A 22,691-nucleotide genomic window follows, 5' to 3' on the forward strand; every position below is an offset into this window, starting at 1 on the left:
TTTAAAGACCACGGGACTTAAAAAGTTATATCGTGTTTATATTATGGTATTAATATTAGTATGCCATCTTGGGGATAAGCGAGAAAGGAAATTTCATGGATTAACAGCAACATGTTTGTGTGTCAAATTAACAAGGGGACAATTTTCCTGGGTGGTTTGTCAACCTGACACAAGCTAGAGTTGTGGGAAGAAGAACCTCAATCGAGAAAATGCTTCCATCAGATTCTGTAGGCAAGTCTATGGGACATTTTCTTGATAATGACTGACGTGGAAGGGCACAGTCCATTGGGGGTGGTGCCACCCCTAAATGGGTAGAAAGCAGGTTGAGCAAGCCACGAAGAGCAAGTCAGTAGACATCACTCCTCCATGGTTTCTGCTTCAGTTCCTGCCTTGAGTTCCTACCCTGGCTTCTCTTCATGATGGGCAATGATTGTACGCTGAAATAAACTCTTTCTTCCTCAGGTTGCTTTTGGTCATGGTGTTCAACACAGCAAAGGAAACCCAACTATCATCTTTGTTAAAGAGAGACATAAACTGTAAAGAAAATGAAATTGCAAAATTTGTAGAAAAATGGATGGATCTGGAAAGTATTATATTAAATGAGGTAACCCCAACTCAGAAGGACAAAAATTGTACGTTTTCTCTCATATGACGGTTGTCAGATTCAAATAATGTGTTTTGTGTATGTATCCTGGAGTACCTACGGAAGTCTGGGAACGAGCAGTGGGCTAGTGGATGGGGAATACACTTATGAAGAGGGGACAGGTTACAGAAACAAGGCAGAGAAGATGGAACAGTTTAAGCAGGTCCTGTAGTGATGGGGCTGCAGGAAAAGGGGTGGGGGAAGGGCTGAGCAAAAGGAAGTGTGCATGAAGAAGACCCATGGGAACTGCGACCTTGAAACCAAAGCAAACATTATAATAAAACAGGAAAGCAGGACACGTATGAAAGGAGGGGGTTGTGGCTCCTGAGAGCTAAAGGTTTACATGGAGATGGGAGCAAGGGGGTTGGGAAAATCAGAGGTGCTGAATGGGCTAACCAAAATTGAGGCTTTATGAAGACGTCTTATGAAATGACACCAGTTTTATCAAAAGAGTTAAGAATTCCAGCATGGAGGTGGAGGGGCTCCTGATACCTGACCCTAGCTGAGGAGCTAATGGCACTCTGAGGGACAGGACAGAGAGTTACTGGCCATTGGCAGTGCCCCAGTTGATAACCCTCCCCCAATGCACATATGCACAACACCAATTGGACTGAATTTGTGAGTTGTTTTAAGAGAAGAAGTTGGGAGGAAGACAGGAGACGGTAAGGGGAAGTGTGTGGGGGCAGGAGAGAAAGGGGGAGAGATAAGATTGTGATACATTGTATACACACACACACACACACACACACACACACAAACTTTTCAACTGGTACCACATGAAAACATGGTCTTTGCAGACAAGTGGATAATGAAAATGTGGTATGTATAAACAGTGGAATTTTTTTTTCAACATAAAGAAAAGTTGATGAAATTTGTTGGAAAATGGATGGAATCGGAGAACTGTATTATGTAAGGAGATCTAGGCACAGAAAGACAATACCTACAAGTTCTCTCATCCATACGCTGGCTTCTAATTAAGTGCGTGTATTTAGGTGGGAGCAAATGAGGGCAATTTCCAGGAAACAAGAAAGGGGGCAATGAGATGGAAAAAGAGGCTTCAAGGAAGGGGGATAGGAGAACACGTGACATACGAAAGCGGAAGCGGGAATCCTGAGGGTGGAGGGGTACAGCAGGGAAGGGGGCCGGTGTGAAGGGAAAAGAGGGGAGTTGGTTAGAGTGAAGAATGAGAATTCCACGAGGAGAAAACCTGTTACACTGCAAGCCAATTTAAAAAAAAAAGGAATGAGTAACTAACAACAAAAACATAGTATTTGGAGCACCAAGTTAGGATAATCTATATTTGGCACCAAAATAAACTACCTCGTATCCTCTTTAAGGGAAAATCTGTGGGTTGTGTTTGTTTGTTTATTTGTTTGCCTTGACGAGGGCTTGGAAGATAAAACAATATGTTAGTTAACTTTAAAATGGTTTCTCCCTTGTCTTAGTCCTACCTATCGGAATGTTAACCTAAGTGGGCGAGTATTGTGTGTGCCTTTTGGCATCTGTCGGCTGAGCCGGGTAAGCGATAAATGAGGGGAATTCAATTGCTCTGGAGGCCACTCCCTGGAGCCGGCCCTGTAACCCCTGTAGATGCCTCCTAGGAACCAGCTAGGAGAACCATCGATACTCCATGAATGCTAGATCCTGGCAAGGGATGGCCAACAACTTCCTAGTGTTCTGGCCCCTCTCTGTCCAGTTCAAGTCAGTAAACTTCTCTGCTTTTGCTATCTTGATGCAAATTAGCGTTTCTGGGGTGCCAGCTTCAGTGACTGCCTTGTCAAGAACCAGGTATACAGAGACTGACTTATCATGTGTGTGTGTGTGTGGGGGGGGGGGCAATCCTTTGAAACACTTAAGAGAGTGACTCTATCACAGGTGACACTCTTCCACCTGTAGCCTGTCCGTCACCTCAGCTTCCACCAGTCAGAAGATAATGTTTACTGCATTGATGCTGTCCGCCCAGACCCTCTTACTTTACCTTTAGCCCCTTGGCCCTGTTGATGGCCCTCAGGGGCCTGAGGACCCGCAGCACTCGTAAAATCTTCACAACGTTGATTGCACTGGACCTGGGAGAGAAGCAGGGTGGGTGGTTAGTTCCCCTGCCTGGGCTACAGCGGAGAATGATGTGTGTGTGGATGCTGTTCTGAGTGGTTGCTCTTAGACAGACAATAAAGGAAAAAGGAAGGAAGGAAGGAAAGAGGAAGGAGGGAGGGAGGAAAGGAAGAAGGAAGGAAGGAAGGAAGGAAGGATGGAAGGAAAGAAGGAAGAAAGGAAGGAAGGAAAGAAGGAAGGAAGGAAAGAGGAAGGAAGGAAGGAAAGAAAGAAGGAAGGAAGGAAAGAGGAAGGAAAGAAGGAAGGAAGGAGGAAAGGAAGGAAGACTCTGTCTTGGGGACTGAGAACTATCACTCAGTGCTAAGAACCTGGGGCCTCTTTGTGCCCCTGGGACCTTTGTGACCCTGGCAGTAAAGGCACAGCAGCAGTGGGGACACCACTCAGGGTGAGGGCTCGCCTGGCATGCTTGAGGCCCTTCTTTTGGTCTCCAGCCCTGGTGTAGGGAGGGCTGGGGCACAAAAACCAAGTCCCCAGCAGATTAATATGTGACTTAAGAGATGTCTACAGTGTCAAAGGTGACAATGAAAGCCAGCCAGACCTGCATCAGTCCCCACGCTGTGACCTGCCAGCTGCACCAGGACACATTTCTTAGTTTTCTGTGCCCTGGTTTTTCATCTGGAAAATGGGGCAGTAATGAGCTCCAAGGACTGTTTCAGGGACTGAAGGAGAATTTATGGACAATAGGTAAAAGGGACTTGGTACAGTATAAATACACCAAGTAAAATGGCAGTTTTCACTATCTTGCCTGCTGAAGACATCACCACAGTACATACCAAATGCATGTTGATGGTGAAACTTCAGGCTTTGTGGTTGGAGGTGGTAGGCATGGGGAAGTAATTCTGGAATATTTCCAAACACAATGCCTGGGTCATTGCCCACTACTGTGTATAAATTCTACCATGGTTCAGGACATGCTCAGACTTCCAGGAGGCAGTGGTGTGCCAGGAAAAATGTTCAAAGAAGAAGTGGTGTCCCAAGAACCATGGAATGCCAAGGTCATGCCAGCATATCTGGGTGCTTTGGTCTATGGCTACTTCCTGGTGGGAAGTGGTGACAGGTACCCCCATAAGTCCTTCATTGAGATGGCTAGATGGTTTCCATCTGTCCAACCCAAGTAGAAGTCATTAACCACACTCAGTAGCCTCCGAAGTAACCTCTGACTTGAGGTGCTGTCTAATTAAAGCATCTGCTCCAGCATGTGACAACAGGATCCAGACTTAGCTGGGAACCAATCAACCAACCAACCAACCAAACAAACAAACAAACAAAAAACCAGGGTCTGATGTATTAGTAAGTGCAGATCTTATTCTTCCTATGTCAAGAGAGAGATAGTACAAAAAAAAATGCAGTTTCTCTAGTCCATGGATCTTTACTTCAAAAGCCACAAAGGCCATTTCTCTCTGTCACTGTTCCCACAGCATTTGGGAGACATGAAGTTAGGATTGCATCACAATGGAAAAAATTAAGGGCAGATTCGAAAACAAAACAAAACAAAAGAAAAAAATCAAAATGACCAAGAGGAGTTGTTGGTTCATGTGAAACAGTGACCTTGGTAGTGTTGAGGTGGGACTCTAGATTTTTAGGCTCCGAAAGAGAAATTTTAGGTAACATAATTGATGACCAAAAAAAAAGGTCTCACTTCCATGGCCCCCGTATCACCATAGAGGCTAGCCATGAGCCAACCTTGGGAAGGGAGACCCAAAGCCTGGGATACAAGCCTTGGTGACTGGTATAACCTTGGCTTAGTCTCTGAATGTCTTGAACACCAAAATTTATAAAAGTATTTCCTTGCCTACCTTATAAGTAGTGTGTGTGTACCTATGTGTGTGTGTGTGTGTGTGTGTGTGTGTGTGTGTGTGTGTACCATGGAAGAACAGATCTGTGAAAACGTTTTAAAACTCAAAGTGTAGGATTAGTTAGCACAATTGTTAGAATAGGTAGAAACTCAGAATCAAATTTCTTTCAACCCTGAGAGAAACTTTTGCAACTTGGCCTGAGAGGGACTCAGGTTAGAGAGTTTTACAACTCATTCCTTGTCCTTGTGCAGCTGTCGCTCCAGGGGTGGGGCCCAGGAAAAAGGCATTCTTTTTAACTTCCCCAGAAGGTTCCTCTGTGCAGTTAAGGTTGAGAAGCAGTGCTCACCACCCTCCTCCTTCTTAATCTCTCTCTTCTCTCTCCTCATTGTAGAACAGAAGCACATACCCCCACCATGTGTAGGTGTGTGCATGGACTTTGACTGAGGACAGATGTGGGAATCAGGGGAAAAGGCTGGGCTAGGCCAGGGTGGGTCAGAGCAATGGCCGGTTTGGGCAGCTCTAGGGCAGCCCCAGGCCTTAGGCATAGTGAAGGAAGCTTAGAGAGAGGAAGGTACCACAGATGCCTGTTTGTTTGTAATGGAGCCTGAACCTGCCATGACAAAAATACTGACATTTAAACAAATTCTTGTGGATTAATGTACCTCAAGTGTCAGACCATGAAAGACACAGATATAAGAAATTAAGTAGGGCTGGTGGTGCAAGTCTATAATCCTCTCTACTCAGGAGCTAAAGTAGGAAGTCGTAAGTTCAAGGTCAGCCTGGGCAACTTAGTGGGACCTATGTCAAATAAAAACTAAAAGAGCTTGGAGCACTTGCCTAACAAGTTAGGCCCTGTGTTCAGTCCCAAGTACCACGAGGAAAGGACAGGGAAGAGGAGGAGGAGAGGGAGGAGGGGGGAGGAGGGGGGAGGAGAATGACACAAAAACAAACACTGGGTACTACTTTAGGGTCCATCCCATTCCAATCCCAGTCACACTGTTAGAATCCCGCTTGAAGGCCCTGCAGGGCTTGACTGACTTCTCTGACACCCACTCCTAGCTGCTTGCCCCCATCTTGGGTTGAGGGACTCACTGGATGCCAAAGGAGATGAGGGACACGCTAACCACCAGCAGGTCCAAGATATTGAAGTAGTTTCTGCAGAAAGAGCCCTTGTGCAGGAAAGCCCCGTAAGCAGTCATCTGCAGGGAGGAGAGAACACAAGTGAGTGACCCACCCAGGCTTCAGAGATGTTTAGACACCGGGCTTCCTGCCTACAGCATCAGCATCCCCAGGGAAGAGCCCAAGCACTGCACAGGGATAGCAGGAAGGACTGAAGGTGACGCAGTGCCAAGAAACTCCTCCGCCATTCCTTCAGCTACCAAAGGACCCCCACCCCCCAGCTCGGGACATTTAGTAGCTCTGACAAGTGTCAGGTTCTTCAACCCCAAACCTCAGATTGGCACCATGACACTTTTCTAACATTCCACTGTCCTTCATCCCCAGGCCGACACGGCTGCACCCTGCAGGGTCCTTTGCTGCTTCTGCATAGGTTATGTTCCCACTGCGTGCATGGCTCCTAACTTCCTTTCCCCATCTCACCCTCAGGGCCAGCCGAGACACGAGGCATCAATGGAAGAATGAGACATGCCCAGATGGGCATCCGACCATCCTGATTTGTCCAGGACTTAATTGGATTTACCATTAAAAAAAAATCCCATATTCTAGAAAACTTCTGTCGGTACCAATAACTGTAGTTAGCCTTTCTCTACATGCTAGTCTCAGCAATGCTTAGGGTCTCTGACAAATGTAGAAGCTCGATGGGGTCTTTTAAAGAGCAGGAGCTATGTTCAGAGGGCCAAGGTGGAACAGTGGGGTAAAATACAGCCTCTGAAGCCAGATGACCTGGATTCAAAGTCCAGCTCTGCTATATTTCACATGCCTCATGCAAAAAAAAAATGAACTTTTTTGTGACTCATTTTCTTCCTCTGCTACATTAGGATAATGGTAACACTTGTCCCATGGGTTGTGAGCATCAGTGGAGTAGTCACACACGAAGCACTTAGGACATGTTTCTGCACATGACAAGCTCCATAGGTGTGTTCGCTTTCACTATGGCTTGGGTTTAAAAATCTATATTCCTCCTATACAACAGAAGCTGTGCCCTTATCTATAAAGTGTGAGTGATATTTCATGTTTTTGCATGGGTCAGACAGCAAAGAACATTCTCTAAAAATGTTCAAAACAAGAGCATGTCAGGTGATGATTATTGTTTTAGGATCTGACTCACATTATTCCCTGTGTGTGTAAGAAACTGCACTCTGGACACTCACACTTTGCTGACTGCAGTAAAGGCTTGCAAAGACCCAGAAGGAGCCTAAATAAAGCTACCGGTCACAGAGCATCTACCCAAGAAAAAAATGTGGAACTGATGGTTGAGAGACCAAGAACAGTTTCCTGGTCACCTGGAGTCCAGTTTTTCTCTTTGGAATCAGAGCATGTCTAGGGAGGTACACCCAAAGACCAATACAGGGGGAAATTGGCAAAAATAGCTCTTGTGACCTAATTCTTGCCATTTATCTCCTACAGCGGGAGATCACAGGGGACTCGGGAATCTGTGCTCGGCAGCAGTTTTCAGAAGTGGGGAGATTACATAAAAGATTCTGGGGTAATATGGCTACAGATCCCTCCCAAAGACTACAATCTGGAGGGCTCACTGTCCTATGCTCTGTGAAGACCTGGGCCCCAGACAGTAGAGTTAAGTGACTGCCACTGTTCATATCCATCAGGAAGTCCTGGACAGGGACAATGTGGCTCGCAACACAACTTCTGTCTCTTGACTTTGGGCATGTTTTGTCATGGATGCTAGAATTAGAGCAGCCCTTCAGAATGTATGAGGATGTTGGGTGGGAGCAATGGACGTGTGCCCAGGTGAGACCATAGGAAGAGTGGGGTGAGAAAGGGAAGTAGATACTCGGAAGGCAGAACATTTATCTGAAGTCTATGTGCATTCATGGCACCAGAAAAAGCCAGGGACAGATACCTGGACAAGTGACCTTCTTCTACCCTGTGCCACTAGATTGTCACCCGCCTGGTCCCTAAATCCTGAATTATTTCCGAGGAAAGGCCCGGGACTAGGCATCTACGCTCTGAGAAAGGGATGGAGTGAGAATAGAGCTTCCAAGTCCTTTGAGCTGGAGGTGAAGGTTTTCTCCTCGCACCCAACCCAGACAATCACCTTTCTCCAGGCAACCTCTAGGGACAAGCCACCCTGTCACTTATGCCACTTCCTTGGCTGGTTCTGATTCTACTTTCGTTCTCGGCAGAACAGGCTAATTAGTACGCTCCTACCTGTCCTGTCCTTTCAAAGACCAATGGCTCTTCAACAATCCCTTAGAGCAAATGAGGCTGTGGGCACCATCACAATCAGTGTCTTGGCATGATACAGGTCCTCCCAGCTGGGCAGACAAACCCAGGCGCGGGAGGTGTGGGAAGTGGGGTGGGAATGCGGGAGGAGTATTCGGAAGCACAGTGAGCGGAAAAGAGGCTGGAAGCCAAAGGAAGAAGTGGGGGGGAAGGGCTTGCCATGGCAATGCTTGCAGAGACTCTCATCTCCTCTTGCATGGCAATCTTAAGGAGAAAGCACCATTGAAATCCTCAAGCGAAGCTCGGCCTGGGGTCCTGGGAACTGGGCCTCAGAGATTTTCTTGTCCTGGGAAAGCTCCTCCAGGACCCGTATGCGACCTTGAGTCTAGGGTGCAGCAGCAACGCGGCTCACCGTGGAAAGGAGGAATCGGTATGTAGGCTCTAGGCACCTACTTCCAGGAACGTGACCCCCATCTAACATCTCTGAGCAGGAAAGAGACATCTGAGCCACACAGTTGGTGTGCAAGGGAAGCTAAGGGTCAGGACCACTGAGCCTCTGAGGTATAAGGACATCCTGGGAGGCACAGAATCTGCCCAACTCAAGTCATATCTGGATGGCACAGAAATGTCAAGCCTTCTAAAAGGCTGGGCGCGATCTGAGGGTTTCGTCAGGAAGAGAGGTCTGGAGCTGGTACTGGTGCACACTCAGAGTGGACAGCGGCTTGTATCCACCCCAAGGATGAGCCGAAGAGAGGCCTGGGCTTTTTTTGGGAGAGGGCATCCCAGGCAAGTGTCCCAGGAAGATGCTTAAGCTAAAGCCTGTGCCCAGAGACTAGGAGTCCTCTGTCTGTTCTGCTTGAGGGTAAAATCTCCCCCTTGCTCAGAGAGAAGCCGATATTACCCAAGGTCCTACAGCCTAGGTCGACTACCAAGGCCATGCATTGATTTACAAGTGCAGACATATGTGTAACAACCTGTAATAAACCTCTCTCATCTGAGCTGCAGCTTACAGGGGTGGGGGATTAGAGAAGCAGGTCATAAAAGGTTAGAAACAACCTCTAGTTGTCTGCTGTATGTCTCAGTTGTGATGCTGGCTCCCAGGCCTGTTTCAGGCCCACCGTTACTAACCATTACATGGCTCAACTTCTGCTTAGCCGTTATGTTTGCCTTGATACTGAGAAAGGGATTGATGATAAGCCTCCAACCACAGGAGCCAAAGTGACTCCTTCACGCTCCAGAGGGTTTGCTTTCCTAGAGCTTGTTTGGCATTTCCTCTATGCAGGAGGAGGGAGAGAGAATTTCAAGTAGGGCTCAGCCACTGACTGATTCTAGAAGGTACATGCGAACGTGGGTTCTGAACACCCCTGACAGCCACCATGCTCAGCCAGTGATGGGACAGCACCCATGGTGACACAGCCAGTGCATGACTTTTCGAGGCCTAGAACTGCGGCTGAGTGAGTGGATGGGAGTGGTGTGGTAGGGTGGGTTCCTCCTGGCGGCTGAGCTGAGGCGAAGTGAGGGCATGAAGTGAGGACACAAGAGTCAGAGAGTGAAGGAAACGGAAGAGTCACCAGACAGAGCAGAGACACAGAGAGACGGAGACACATGGCTCAGGGGCATTACCTTAAGGATAATTTCTAATGTAAAGATACTAGTGAAGACATAGTCTGCATTGCCTAGGATCTGAAAAATAAGCAGAATTGGATTAGTGGCTCTGAGAGTGCACCCAACACCAACAGGAGCATGTGTTAGCAACAAGACAGACAGCAGCGGAGAGCTGGGACTGGCAGAGAGAGGAAGGAAGAGAGAGGGAGATGGGGCTTTACCTTCAGAGCAATTTCAATGGTGAAAATGGTAGTGAAAACAATGTCAAAATAAAACAGAATCTGCAAAACAAAAACAAATAGGATGGGGGGGGGGGGGGCAGGACACAAGCAGGAAAGGGGCGAGGTCAGTGGATGTTCACCAGAAAAGGAAAAGCACTTCAAAACAAGGCGCATCCCCCGTACACCACCAGAGCCTTTCCACACGGAGACAGGCGAGGAGACAGGTAGGAAAGACTTCCCCACGTTAGTTCCCACTCAGAGCTGGCACGGGTGGCTCTGGCTCGGCTTGGTGTCTGTAGGCAGGTAGGGGGAGCTGCCGGGGCAGGCCTCAACAGGAACCAGGTCAGAACAGCGTCCATCTGGATGCTTCCTTCCGTCATCCACCCGATTTACTTATAAACCCAGAATAGACCACGGGATGTTGGTCAGGAGAGCAGAGAATGGGTTTGCTTTTGCAGGGCCACTAGAATGCCCAGCTCTCATACAGCTGGGGCATGCTATGTCAGAGGAGGACATTGACACTGCTGTCATGGCCTGGAGCCCTAGGAAGGAAATCCTCCAGGCCAGCCTAGGCTGAGAACAAACTCTAGCATTGATATTTGATTTCATCTTATGAGATGGACCAGGTCTGAGGCTACTCCTCCTGACCTCAGCAAACAGTCTGGAACAGGCAGAATCCCAGAGTTGAGAACTTTATTTATAGACATGGCTTTGGAGAGTGGCTCTTTTTTCTTCATGCCTGTGTGGCTGAAATTTAATAAAGTTTTGGGATTTTTGAAGTATGGCAATTCTTTTTAGTATTTAATGTTGATCATGAGAGCCTTGGTTAGCTCCAAACATATTTACTCTTGAAGATTATCATGTTTGTTTTTTAAATTACTTTTCTTATAAGGTCAGCCTTAACATCAGCACCTAATTGCCAATGCTCCTTCTTTGTCAGAGGGAATGGGAGCAGGGCGTGAAACCAGTGGCCACATTGCTGACTTACAGGCAACTTGAGCTTCCTGGGGAACATCCACAGGCAACAAGATGCCTGATTACTGTCCATTATCAACTAGCCAGATGCACTGGATGCATGCTCACTCGCTCAGTGAAAACTCCCGGGCTGGGTTTTCTATCAAGGTTCTAATCTCTTAGAGGACCCTTCACTGTAATTGGATTATGAGGTCCAGAACGGGCCTCCTAACTGAGCAAAGACATCAGCAGCAGAAGCTGTGGGCCCGCTCCACTCTCAGAAGGACAGGGTGCAGAGAGCAAAACCGAGTGCATACATGGTTCCTGAAGGAGGTGTGTTGCACGGGGTCCTCGGCAGCCAGAGAGATGCTGCTGAGCAGAATGAAGAAGAGGATCAGGTTGGTGAAGATCGTGTCGTTGACGATGCGGTGACACTGGAGGCGGAACCTGTGTGCAAAGGAGGAAGAGGAAGGAGATGTCATGAAAGGTGGGATACAGGCAGGACAAGTTCACTACCACTGAGCCTCGGTGTCTTAAGGTAACTGGACTTAGTGTGGCCCACTAGGAATACTTCACACGTGAAAATCCTGAAGAGGGAATTAACCACAGACCAACTGACTCATGATCCAGGACATTCCTAATTTAGTGTCTCCACAGAAGTTGTGGGGAACCAGGGGCACCTAGGCTTCTCCTGTAGGTTGGATACAGGCAAGTGCTAGGTTCAGATCCAGGGGGAAGCAGTTTCCTTCCCTTGCCACTCTTACACACCTGTTGTTGGGGCTGAAGATGAAAAACGCACTGGCTTCTGGCATAGGCACCGCCTTTTCCTTAAGGTGTAGCTCAGACAGGGGCCGGGGGCGTGGCCCCACAGGCATCTCCGGCTCCTCCTCATCCTCTTCCCCTGTAAGAAAGAGCAAAAAGCTCCATTCTCAAAGCCAGGTCTCGCTCTCCCCTCTGGGTCTCCTTCCGGACACCTCCTACAGCAGGATCAAGACATTACTGGTGCTCGGAGCTGTAGAATGTTAATCCAGGCCGATGCTCTGCCCTGCCCCATGGGGCTGTCGAAGGCTTTGCTGGAAGTATATCGTTCTAAGGGCTGTAAATAGGATATGTTCTACTTTGTCCAAACTTGTGGTTTTAAAACTGAAAATCCCCTACGCTGGAAAATCCCCTAACACTGAGAAAAAGAGAAGATTGGTTACGATTGGTTGAAAGGTGCGAGAGAGTGGGTTGGGATAGGCTCAGGCACTGCCAAGTGTCACCATTTATCTTAGCTGCAGGTGAGAGAAGGGGGTGGCCTAGCTGACTTGCGCAATCCCGTCTGGCCCAGTCCGATTTTGAAACTCCCATTGATCAAATGAGGGAACTTACTATTGCTTTGTACCCAAACTGACATGGCCACAAACTGCCTTTGAAAGAGTTTATCTTTATGCCCATAGACAAACGGTACTCTCAGCAGCAATCTGAGAATTTTCCAGTTGCAATGGATGGTAGTGAACACAGACTCATGGCTGCTGTAGGTGCCAAGCATAAGTGACAGTTGCATGCTTAGTCCGAAATAGGACATTTATATCTAAGACTCAGGGAACACGACAAAAGAAGGACTGGATGGAACATGTGAGTCTGAAGACAGGAACGAGGGCCGCAAACTGCTATCTTCTGGGAATGACAGCCACTGCAGGCGAGATCCCACAGCAGCTCGGGTTGCCTCTACTGGGCCTGCATAAGACTGGGCCTGCTGTTAATCAGTCATGGGTGGGAAGAAGAGACTCATGGGGTGCTACCTCTCCACGCTGAACTATTGGCATCACTGGATTCTGGTGAGGGGCAGTCATTGCCATCAGCTGAATACCCAGGGAAGAGCCCACCAGGCTGCAGTGGACAGCACCAATGCCAGTCACCCAGGCAGCTCTGATTAAACCCTGAGTCATAGAGCCACACAGAAAGACACAACTGTAGGGAGGAGGGCATGCATGACAGGGGTGGAAGGGAGTTGGGAAAGGTGGGGGCGGTGATAAGAATAACCAGAATGCACTATATGTTAATAAATACATAAAATCGTCAAGGAACTAATTGAATTAATATTCATTTTTAAAAAGTGATCTTCAAAATCTCTGCATTTTCCTACGATTTCCCAGAAGGTGAGGCAGGGATAGCGGAGCTCAAGCAATGACAAGAGGCTTTCGTCCTGATGCTGGACAGCGACATCAGGTGAAGGGTTCCTCTGCTCTCCTGGCCAGTGGCTAGACCGCATGGAAATCAGTAGACCCATTCCTACTTAGCTCGCCTCACAGCATCTACAGGGAAGGTGCTATGTGTGCTTGGAAATCAACAGCCTGGGAAAGGTAGCTTGCAATGGCTGCCATACCCAGAAATGTTCCAGAAAATGCCTTCGTCTAAATCATGACTCTGTTGCTTTCTGAATATGGCTCTTACACTCACTCTCCCCGTGCTCCGCTTCCCCTCTAAAGGAATAACAGTAACAGCACATAGATATTTCAGGACACTGGTGTGTAGCTGAAGTCGTGCAAGTGGCAGCTCTCACACTGCCATCTCCCCAGAAGACAGATACAGAGCATACGAAGTTAGTTTTCCACGTCTTTCTCAGTCACATCCTGTCTGCTCTGAATTCCTAACAGACTATCTGCTTAAATCCAACCATTGTGTGGCCAGTCACTTCAGTGAGCTGACTGGTAGTCTCCAAGTCATGCTCACCCGAATTTCAGAGTATGACCTTAGACACAGGGTGTTTGCAGATGTGATCAGTTATGGTGGACTATGTTGGGCCGTACATCTAATGACAGTTGGTCTTCTGAGAAGGTCTAAAGGCACACACAGGTTAGAAGGCCATGCAAATGAAGACAGAGGCAGAGATGAGTGTGGTAGGTCTACAAGCTGAACATTTCTGGCTACCAAAAGGAAAGAGGAAGAGACACGCAAGGATTCTTTCCTTGCAGAAGGAGAACGGCGCTGCTAACACTCTGATGTCAGACATGTGAAAGTGTGATAGAATCAACCTAGTTTATTTTAAGGTGCCCGGTGTGCAGTCATTTCTTAGGGCCCAAGAAGCTGTAATAGTGTGTGCTTTGGCTGAAGCTAATGCTCTTCCACTTTGAGCTTCCTCTCATTGCCTGCTCTGCAGAACTGACAAGAATGTTAGTGTAGAGACATGGATATGAGAAAGGGCCTTGTAGGCGCAGAGGGAGGGGACTCACACGGGTAGGCAGGCAATAGGAGAGGACAGGCAGCTGAAGGCAAACAGAATGCATCCGATATTAAGAAAATAGGAATAAATTTAATACAACTCTTCCTTTAAAATTAACAATTTATACTTGAGACTAAAAACAAAAGCAAAAAACCAAACACTTTCCAGTACTCAGGAGGCTCAAGGCAGGTAGATGTCCGTGTGAGTTTGAGGCCAGCCTGGTTTATATACTAAGTTTCAGGCCAACCAGAATTACAACATGAGACCCTGTCTCAAAACAAAAAGTAAAAAACCAAAACAAAACAAAAAATTCATCAAAATTCTGGTCAACTAAACAAACAAACAAACAAAAAAACCCCACCCATATTTCCCCACCTGATTCCCAGAAAACATACACCGGAGAGTAACCTTTCCCCCAGTGTCCCGACTACCCGGCCTTCAGGGACTGACCTCCCCATCCATCCCTCCATTATATCTGGGGTTATATGTGTGGGTTACCACATCTGTTTTATGTGGTGCCCACGCAGTCTGAGGATAGAACCCAGGGCTATGTGATCGGGGATAAGCATTCAACCAGCTGAGCTACACCCCCATCCCAGCAGCCCTTGGTTCTGTTGATGATGAAACTTCCACACTTTCTTAAGAAATAGAACCTATACCCACCCACCCTTGACCTATTGGGCCTTTCCAAAGGCCCATGTGACGCCATCAAAAGACCACGGACTTCGACCTCTGAACCTGTGAGTGAGCCAGAGCCCTTCATCCTGAAAGAGTCACTATTTCTGGTATTTTTCTCTGACAGGAAGCTGACCAACATAGGAATTAAAGGGGTAAAAGGACCAAGAAAAATGAAGGCAAGTGTCTACCAGAGGCTTAAAAAAGCCAACACTCTACGTTCTACTTAGAACAACACAGCTCAATGTCACTGCCACAGACTTAGGAGGTCTGACATCCCTCTGACATGCAGAAGTGGGGGTTCAGGGGCTTAGCTGAAAAGACTCAGATACAGGCACAGTGTACATGGGGCTGCCTCTTACAGGCCACACTAGCCTGGGATGGGCTCTTCTTATCTATTACTATAATTTTACTTAGACTCTACAGGAGTAGAGAGACTTGTAAGGCGGCTCTCCGTCTGCTTTCAACATCTACTGCCATTTGGCTGATGTAGTTTTACTTATCTTTTCTGCTCTCACTTTAGGAGATTGTTGAACCATTTTTAAAGCAACTTCTAAACACTTCAGACTCTAGACATAAACACTGTAGTATTTTAGAGACAGAATTACCACATTATTATACTAACATGATTAGCAAAAATCTACTTAAAATAATTTAGCCCCTGGTCCATATTCAATTTTTCTCCCAATTATCTCGAAAAACATCATTACAGAATAGAATTTATTTATTGGGGACACAGACAAAAATCTTTCCTTTGCTTTGAGTCATTGCTTCTAGCAAGTCTTTAAGATTCTGCACAGCCTTCCCCATAAACCCTTAGGGTTTTGAGACATCAAACCCTGGACACACTCGGCTCTTCCTGCGAGCCGCGAGCTGCTTCTAGGGAGGAGGCCTATAGCATCTCTGTAGACCCAGCAGAGAACCAGTGGGGGAAAGCAACAAGGAGACATAGCTTAGCTTGGCTTTTGGCCACCTCCCTGGGGTACCAGCTGAGTGCAGTCTAACCTGGCTAAAGAAGAAAGGTCATTTACAATTCACAGTCATTTGCTGTGCGTTGCCTTCAAGTTTGGAGCTTGAGACAAATTGGCAGCTTGAGGAAGCAAGCCTAAGGTTCACGTTGGGATGGGGCTTCCAGAAGTTGGGGTGTAGATTGTGGCGGGACAGCCAGGGCCTCCAACCTTAAAACCCTCTGAAAGGAGACTGCCTGTCAGGTCACGCATCAGACAAATGCACAGAATCTTGTCAGCAGGAGTTCCTTTGGCAATGAGAGACCTGAGAGCATTTTATGGAGCCACAAATGGGACATCTGTGATGGCAGCTGTCCTCCTAGTGAGCAATGCCTCCTGAGTAATGACAAGATGGATTCTGGATTGACTATTATTAGGTGAGCAGAATGCAGCAGCATATGCTATACTAATAAAATACGTAAGTTGACAGTGGCAGCGACACACGTGGTGGGATGAAACGTTAACCACATTGGTGGCGCAGGAGCACAGCTTCTTAAACGGTGGGCCGCGGCTGTTATACAGGGGGTTGTAAAAACTTTGCCCATAGTGAAAGGTTTATGACTGTGCAGCCACCAAAACGGAACTCGAAAGCAAAGGTGAGAGGTGCCGAAGGTGCTTCTACCAGGACCCGCTATGATTCACACGGCTTTAGTGCAGCCTAGGTTCTCAACACCCAGCAGGCACTTGCACTGTGTGTGCTAGCACGCCAAGCCACGCCAGCGAGCACTGCTGGAGATGTCGCAATTCGGATTTAAAGCCATTGCCTATCGTAAAGTTCATACAGAGTCTTCTGCTGTTGCAGACACATAATGGTTTCATTGTGGGAAACAGGCAATAGTTCACTATCATTTCTCTAACGTAAGAATCAGCTGATCTCTAGATTTTAAAAAGTGCTGCTTGAGTTGCTGACTTGAGTGTCATTAAGAAAAATCATGAAATGAATTTTGGCTTGGGGTTAGGATGACACTTCTAGCAATTGCTTTATCTGGCCTTAAGCATAGGTCTATTGCTTAATATGTTTTATGTGAGAAGTATTCTTAGCGCTGACAATTATGAAATAAAAATATTGATCAACTATGAGAAATGTTGAAGATGCTCTGTGACCTGCAACACTGAATATTTAGCCAAGATTTGTTTCTTTATATGAAAACGAGCCTTTATATCTCATTAGTATGAAAATTTGCATTAGTCTTTAATAGCTGGTAAATGATCTGTATATGGAAGAATTATTTTATGACAAATTTCTTCATGAAATTTGCTACTATTAGAAAATATTTAATTTGTATCCTGCATACTTCCCCTTTTCTTAAACAATAAAACAGAAATTTAAAAAAGAATAAGCCAAAGTAATTCTATTTCAAAAAGTCTTCCTCAAATATGGTATTATCCCAATATTATCGTGAGGAACCCAGGAAGAGCATTTCCCGCAGATGGCAACTGGCAATACTTAAATCCAGACACGAGATGCTTAGTGGTGAAGGTGTTCATAGAGGAGACCAGTCCCATGGACCCCAGGGCTCGGCCACTCCCACAGAGCTGAGTCTCCACCCACAGCCTTTCAGTCTCAGGGCCAGGTAGTACAACAGTACCTGCAGTGTCAGGGTTGGAGTGGGGGCTCTTATCCTCATTTTCACTGGGCTGGAGGTCATCCATGTTGATCTAGGCAGAAAAATGAAGGAAGAAGAATTCAGTTAGATGAGTGCTAGGGTTCTCGGGCTTAGAGGAGCCTTGGAATTACACCATAGTCAGGCGCTGAGCTTAAAACAAAAAATGCATCTTTGTCCTCCTGGCTTTCAGCTCCCCTTGGAACATCAGAAAGGCCGAGGTTCCACCAGCGTGTCTTTTCTTCCCCCTCAATTCCATCGTCACTCTCTTCTCCCCTCATCCTTCCCTTCTTTTGCTTTCATTCAGGTAAAGAACAGGAAGACACCCCCTCACACCGCCACTTAGTGACAGTCCCTGAGCTCCTAAAGACGCCCGCCCCTCACCTTTGTAGTGGGCGGAGACTCTCCATCTGCAGTAATGGACTTCAGCTCAATTTTCTCTTCTTTGCTCTCCTCCACTGCCGGCTTCTCCATCACCTCCTGTTTCTTCTCTGGGCTGGCAGTCCTGGCCGGTCAGCAGGAAAAAAACCCAGAAATGGATGTTTACTGGAATGATAGTGGACAGTGTAGAGAGGAACTGCTTTGTGGTCTCTGGGGGCAGCAAGACCAGCCCTGGGTCTACATATATTATTTCTGCTCTAGGGATATCACACCTGCAGCTCCAGGATAGGTACCACAATGCTGCCCACCCCTGGCTCTGTCTGGGACACATTCGACCTCTCCCAGATCCTTAGTTGCTCCCCCTTTTAAATCAGAGGATTCTGGGTCTCACTTAGGATTCCTATAGGATCTCTGCTCAGTGTCCAACAAGGGCATAAGACAGGTTCTAGCTACACAACTGGGGTGGAATGTAGAACCTTATTCTGTCTTTCTAACACACCAAGGGTACAAAAATAGGGAGAAAAGCATCATTTTCTGAGCTGGAGTTGTGTTTTCTTCCGAAGGCAGCTTTTCCCCTCCCCCATCTCCTCCTTGTGTTTCCATGGCTTCTCTTCCCAAGGGATAGCCCCTGACTTCCTGGACCGGTGTGGGAAATGCATTGTCTCTGCAGAGACTATACAGCAACGGCTGGACACTACAGGAGGAGCCAAAGTACCGTGAAAGCATCACTCCAGTCCAATTCAGCCAAAAATGGCCATGGGATGAGCACCAGCCCTTTCTCCCACCAGTGGGGATGACTTTCTAAGCTTAGAGGGTTACCTGGCCAGCTTCTTTCTCTCCTTCTCTTCTTCTTCTTCCTTTTGGGCGGAAGTGAGGCTCTCGGCATCAGCCAGGTTGTCCACGGCAATAGCCAAGAACACATTCAGTAGGATATCTGTTTGTGTCCGTTCTTAAAGAAAACGACCCTTGGTTTTGGGAAACATGATGACCACAGGGGGCAGGGAGAGTACAGAGCATGCAGAAGTAAGAGCTCCCCAGGAGAGACCCATTTTGAGGGGTGGAGACCAGCCGTGTGCCTTCTTTTCTGTCCCCACCTGCCTGCTCACTGTTCAGAGTTTTCTAAGTGGTTGAGACCAGGCAGGCTTTGCAGACTGGAGCAGGACAGGTCTGAAGCACCAGGCTCTGCCTTGCTCTTTAACTGCTGGACTTCATTCTTCATTTTACCACTGAAATGCCTGCCTTTGACAGGCAGCACCACCTCTATCAGATTGTTCTTAAGATCCATTCACATAACACGGCTCTGAAGAGGTGGCTTGGAACCCGTCAGGCCGTGACATACGAACACCCTTTGAGGTGTCTGTATGACTAGAGCTGGGCCGATTTGAGAATTCTTGCTGAAGCAGTCATCTGCCTGTCTCTCCCACCCTGCCAAGCCCTGCTTTTCTACCAACAGAAACACTATGGACCAGAGAACCACAGAACCAAGAAGGAATAGCTGGGCAGTTTTAAGTTTGTTGAACCCAATACCCAGTCCTGGGCACCCATAAATCCACACCACTGGCTACACAGAGCTAGAACTCCCCAGAGAAGGGTTTGTCCTAGATGACTATTGACTTTTGGCCCTAGAAGCTAAGGAGCCCTTATGTGCATTTTCCCAGCCAACTCACCGGGACCCTTTAAGCAGTACTTTCTATTATTCCACTGCAAATTCAGAACGCCTGCAGCAAAGATCTGGATTTCAATTTATTTTTCAAATTTTGAAATACACATGATGGGATTTATCTCAGGGATAGGGCCCAAAGTACATTTGTTTTCATATAATCCTTTACACATACTTGGACACTGACTTCTACAAACCTTTAATAATTTTGTACATGAGAAGCTCAAGTGGTTTTCTATCTAATGCAATCTGTAGGCACATAAAAGGTTACTGGACCAGGGATTCTCACCCTGTCTTGTACTGTAGATATGCCAAAGAAGAAGGCCTTTGATATACCAAGGCCATCTGGCTGATAGAATGCTAATTTTCCCTGCAGGTAGCATAGTGTTCTTTACTTTTGAATGACCCAAACCAAGGGTTTCTCTCAAACTTGGGGCTAGGGGTGTTTCTATCTTATCAACCAGCTCTAGACTCCACTCTCACAGACTCAACCAGTGGGAGAAAAGAAAAGCCTAGGGCTTGAGGTACTGGAGTCCTGGCCCTGCCTCTGATCAGGAAGGAGCTATCAAGAAGGACTTGGTAATTTGTTCATCTGTCTATGACTGTAGCCCCAAGAACAGCTTCAAAGGGAGGAAACTGATCAATGCACAGAGTTGAGATCTGAGTGAATGCAGTGGCTCCAGAGTGGCCAGGGCACACAACTCCAGACACACTGCATCCTAGTCTGTGCGAGTTTGGTTGCGCAGGCTGCAATGCTTGGGGGCCTCATTCACCTAAACTATGACCAGAGCACACCTTGAAGAGAGGTTGGCCCTAGAGTGTAAATGGGCTCAGGAATGTGAGGTGCACTGTCTCTTGGGTCCCGGCTGCAGCATGCACCCAGACCACCACACCTGAAGTGGTTCTAGGCCAGAACACATTTCCTTCCAAAAGTGGTCTTGCCCAGCTAGCTTGCAGATGGGCAGCCACAGCACAGAGCCCCAGTCGGGGCCTTAGAGCACACATATGGCACTGTGCAAAAGGCCGAGTGGGATAGCAGGGTTGGGGCAGCATCAGCATCAAAGGATACAATTTCCACAGATGAAGAGGATGATGAAGTAAATACAGACTAACATCCCTGGAAAAGAGGGGCCGCCATAAGCCATGATCCCATCATACATCACCGAATTCCAGTCCTCCCCGGTCAGGATCTGAATGACACATTCCCACCAATAAGGGACACAGCGTTAGACCAACAGCAAACCCCCAAACTCCCCTGCCCTGCCCTGCCTGCCCTGCCCTGTCCCACAATATTAACAGAAATTCCCCAAATCTCATTTAGACTTTTCCTGTTCTGGCTCCCAATTATTCTTGGGGACTACAAGCCTGGGCAAGTTGACCCCTACCCACAGACAAACTGCATGGCCACTGGCATATATAAAAGCTTTGTGATCAAAATATCAGGTTGCTCTTGACATACAGTATAAGAGATGGTCACCATTAGTTCCCTGGGTGGCAGTGTCAGGTGAATTAAACATAATCATTTGGTGCCATCATTAAGATTTTAGCAATATAAACATATACAGATTGTTCCCTTTATTTGTAAATAAGTCTATTTTGAAACTCAAATACTTGTTTCAAATACATGTAGCTGTCATTTGCCGAAACATTCATGAAAGCACTACTCTGGACCAGCTGGAATTCTTCCAGTGGCAAGGATGCTGGGGCAAGGATGCTGGAGAGCAAAGTCAGGTCCTTTACCTCCCAACCAGATCAGTCTCCTCTCTGTTTGGTGTGTTCATACAGGTTTGTTTGTTTTGACTAATGGGTGCCATGGCCACACAAACATTTTTAAACTGATCAATTAGATTGGTGCATCGTTAGTCCAGCCACATGCAGCTCCGTGGAAGGTTGAGAGACAAGACACTACAGAAATGCCTTCCGCGGATGACCTAGGCTGGCACCATGCCCAGAGAAAGGGTCCTGCTTTTCCCGCCCCACCTTTTCAAGGCTTCTTCTTGCCCACCTCCCACTTGGCTGAACTCCCCTCCCAGTGCGAATGGCAGCAGCGAGTTCGTACCTGGAACACAGTGAGCAGTGACTGAGGGAAGTTATCGAAGGTGCTCCTGCGGGTCTGCATCTCATCAAAGTTGAACTTCCCTCCAAACAGCTGCATCCCCAGGAGGGAGAAGATGATGATGAAGAGGAAGAGGAGCAGCAGCAAGGAGGCGATGGAGCGCACTGAGTTCAGCAAGGACGCCACGAGGTTGCTCAAGGAGTTCCAGTACCTGGGGACAGACAGGGAGTTCAGCTGCCCGTCCTTGGCTGCCCTCCACCAGCCTTCACCTGTGTACCCCTGCTGGCTCTGCCACAAAACTCCATTCCCTGATATTGCCCCCATTTCCTTTCCCTGGTTGGGTAGCGGTGTGAATGGACTCACAATTAGGATGCAGAGCTATAAATTCAGCATCAGTAAGGAGAGAGGGCTCAGAGGCCAGACATTCCCACCCACTCTGCCAGCTGCTGATGCCCTGGGAAAAGTCATTATGCCCCCTCCCTTTCCGCCTTCCTGCCTGGAAAGAAATGGAGATAGCAGGGGTGTGTACAGTCATTAGGTAACCTGGAAGATAATTTCCTCCCTCTTCTCAAGGCTGCCCAGTCTGTCACACAGCTAATTTAAGTTTATAATTACCATGGACATTTCTGCTTTTTAACAGAGAAAACACACTCCCCTTGCCCAGAATGCCAGTCTGAGCAGATTGCAGCGGCAGCTACCTGGGGAGATGGGAACGGTGCTACACACAGCAAAGAGTGAGAAAGAGCTTAGCGATGGCCCCGACCTCCCTGTCACGGTGGTCTGTTTTTAAAGGTCATTCCTTTGGAAATTCTGACCCTGTATCTGAGCCCAGAGAGCTACAGTTTCAATAAGAACCCACAGGATTTTGATAATTTTAGATTACAGCTAACTCATCACTCTACTGGGGAAAGCTCCAGGCAAGCATGCTCCAGGGAGCCCTCCAGGGAGTCCTCTGGGCCTCTGTTTACAGCTTATTAGCTCAGTGATCAGAGGGAATAAGCCTTTCTTCAAGAGCCCACTGGAGTAACCCATTCTGGCAGCAGAGCTCCCACCCACAGCCCAGATTACTGGTTCAACGTCACACGACCATCTTGAGTCCTATCTACTGCAATTACCCCAGGCTAACCCTTGCTGTTTCTTTTTCTTGCATACTTTGGCAGTAAACTACAGAGATAAGACTATTAGGATGGCATGCAGGGCTTTGCAATCAGACCTGGCTCCGGAGAGGCCCCTGACTCTTTGATACCTTACTAAGCCAATAGGACCATTATGGTGATAATGCAATAACTTTTGTCCTAATCTAGAAACTCATCAAAAACTATTTTTTTCTGAGTCAAATTGTAGGATCCAATTGGCCTGTCTGCACCTCCAGACTACCCATTCATCAGCAAGTCACTGAACTGAACTGC

General features: G+C 47.4%; 1 protein-coding gene across 7 annotated transcripts in view; it reads right to left on the reverse strand.

Annotated features, from left to right (window-relative positions):
- Cacna1c (calcium voltage-gated channel subunit alpha1 C) overlaps nt 1–22,691 on the reverse strand; it is a 562,276-nt gene that overhangs the window by 82,063 nt on the left and 457,522 nt on the right. For all 7 annotated transcript variants that reach the window (XM_026788226.1, XM_026788225.1, XM_013352952.2 and 4 more), the window contains 10 exons: nt 21,286–21,493; nt 20,296–20,416; nt 18,386–18,500; nt 17,570–17,690; nt 17,171–17,240; nt 11,463–11,595; nt 11,012–11,141; nt 9,538–9,597; nt 5,644–5,750; nt 2,622–2,709 (listed from right to left, as the gene is read on the reverse strand). In XM_026788226.1, coding sequence (XP_026644027.1) covers nt 2,622–2,709; nt 5,644–5,750; nt 9,538–9,597; nt 11,012–11,141; nt 11,463–11,595; nt 17,171–17,240; nt 17,570–17,690; nt 18,386–18,500; nt 20,296–20,416; nt 21,286–21,493 — 1,153 coding nt within the window. The remainder of the gene's footprint in view (nt 1–2,621; nt 2,710–5,643; nt 5,751–9,537; nt 9,598–11,011; nt 11,142–11,462; nt 11,596–17,170; nt 17,241–17,569; nt 17,691–18,385; nt 18,501–20,295; nt 20,417–21,285; nt 21,494–22,691) is intronic.

Source organism: Microtus ochrogaster, unplaced genomic scaffold (genome assembly GCF_000317375.1).
Source record: "Microtus ochrogaster isolate Prairie Vole_2 unplaced genomic scaffold, MicOch1.0 UNK1, whole genome shotgun sequence".
NCBI classification, from domain to species: domain Eukaryota; kingdom Metazoa; phylum Chordata; class Mammalia; order Rodentia; family Cricetidae; genus Microtus; species Microtus ochrogaster.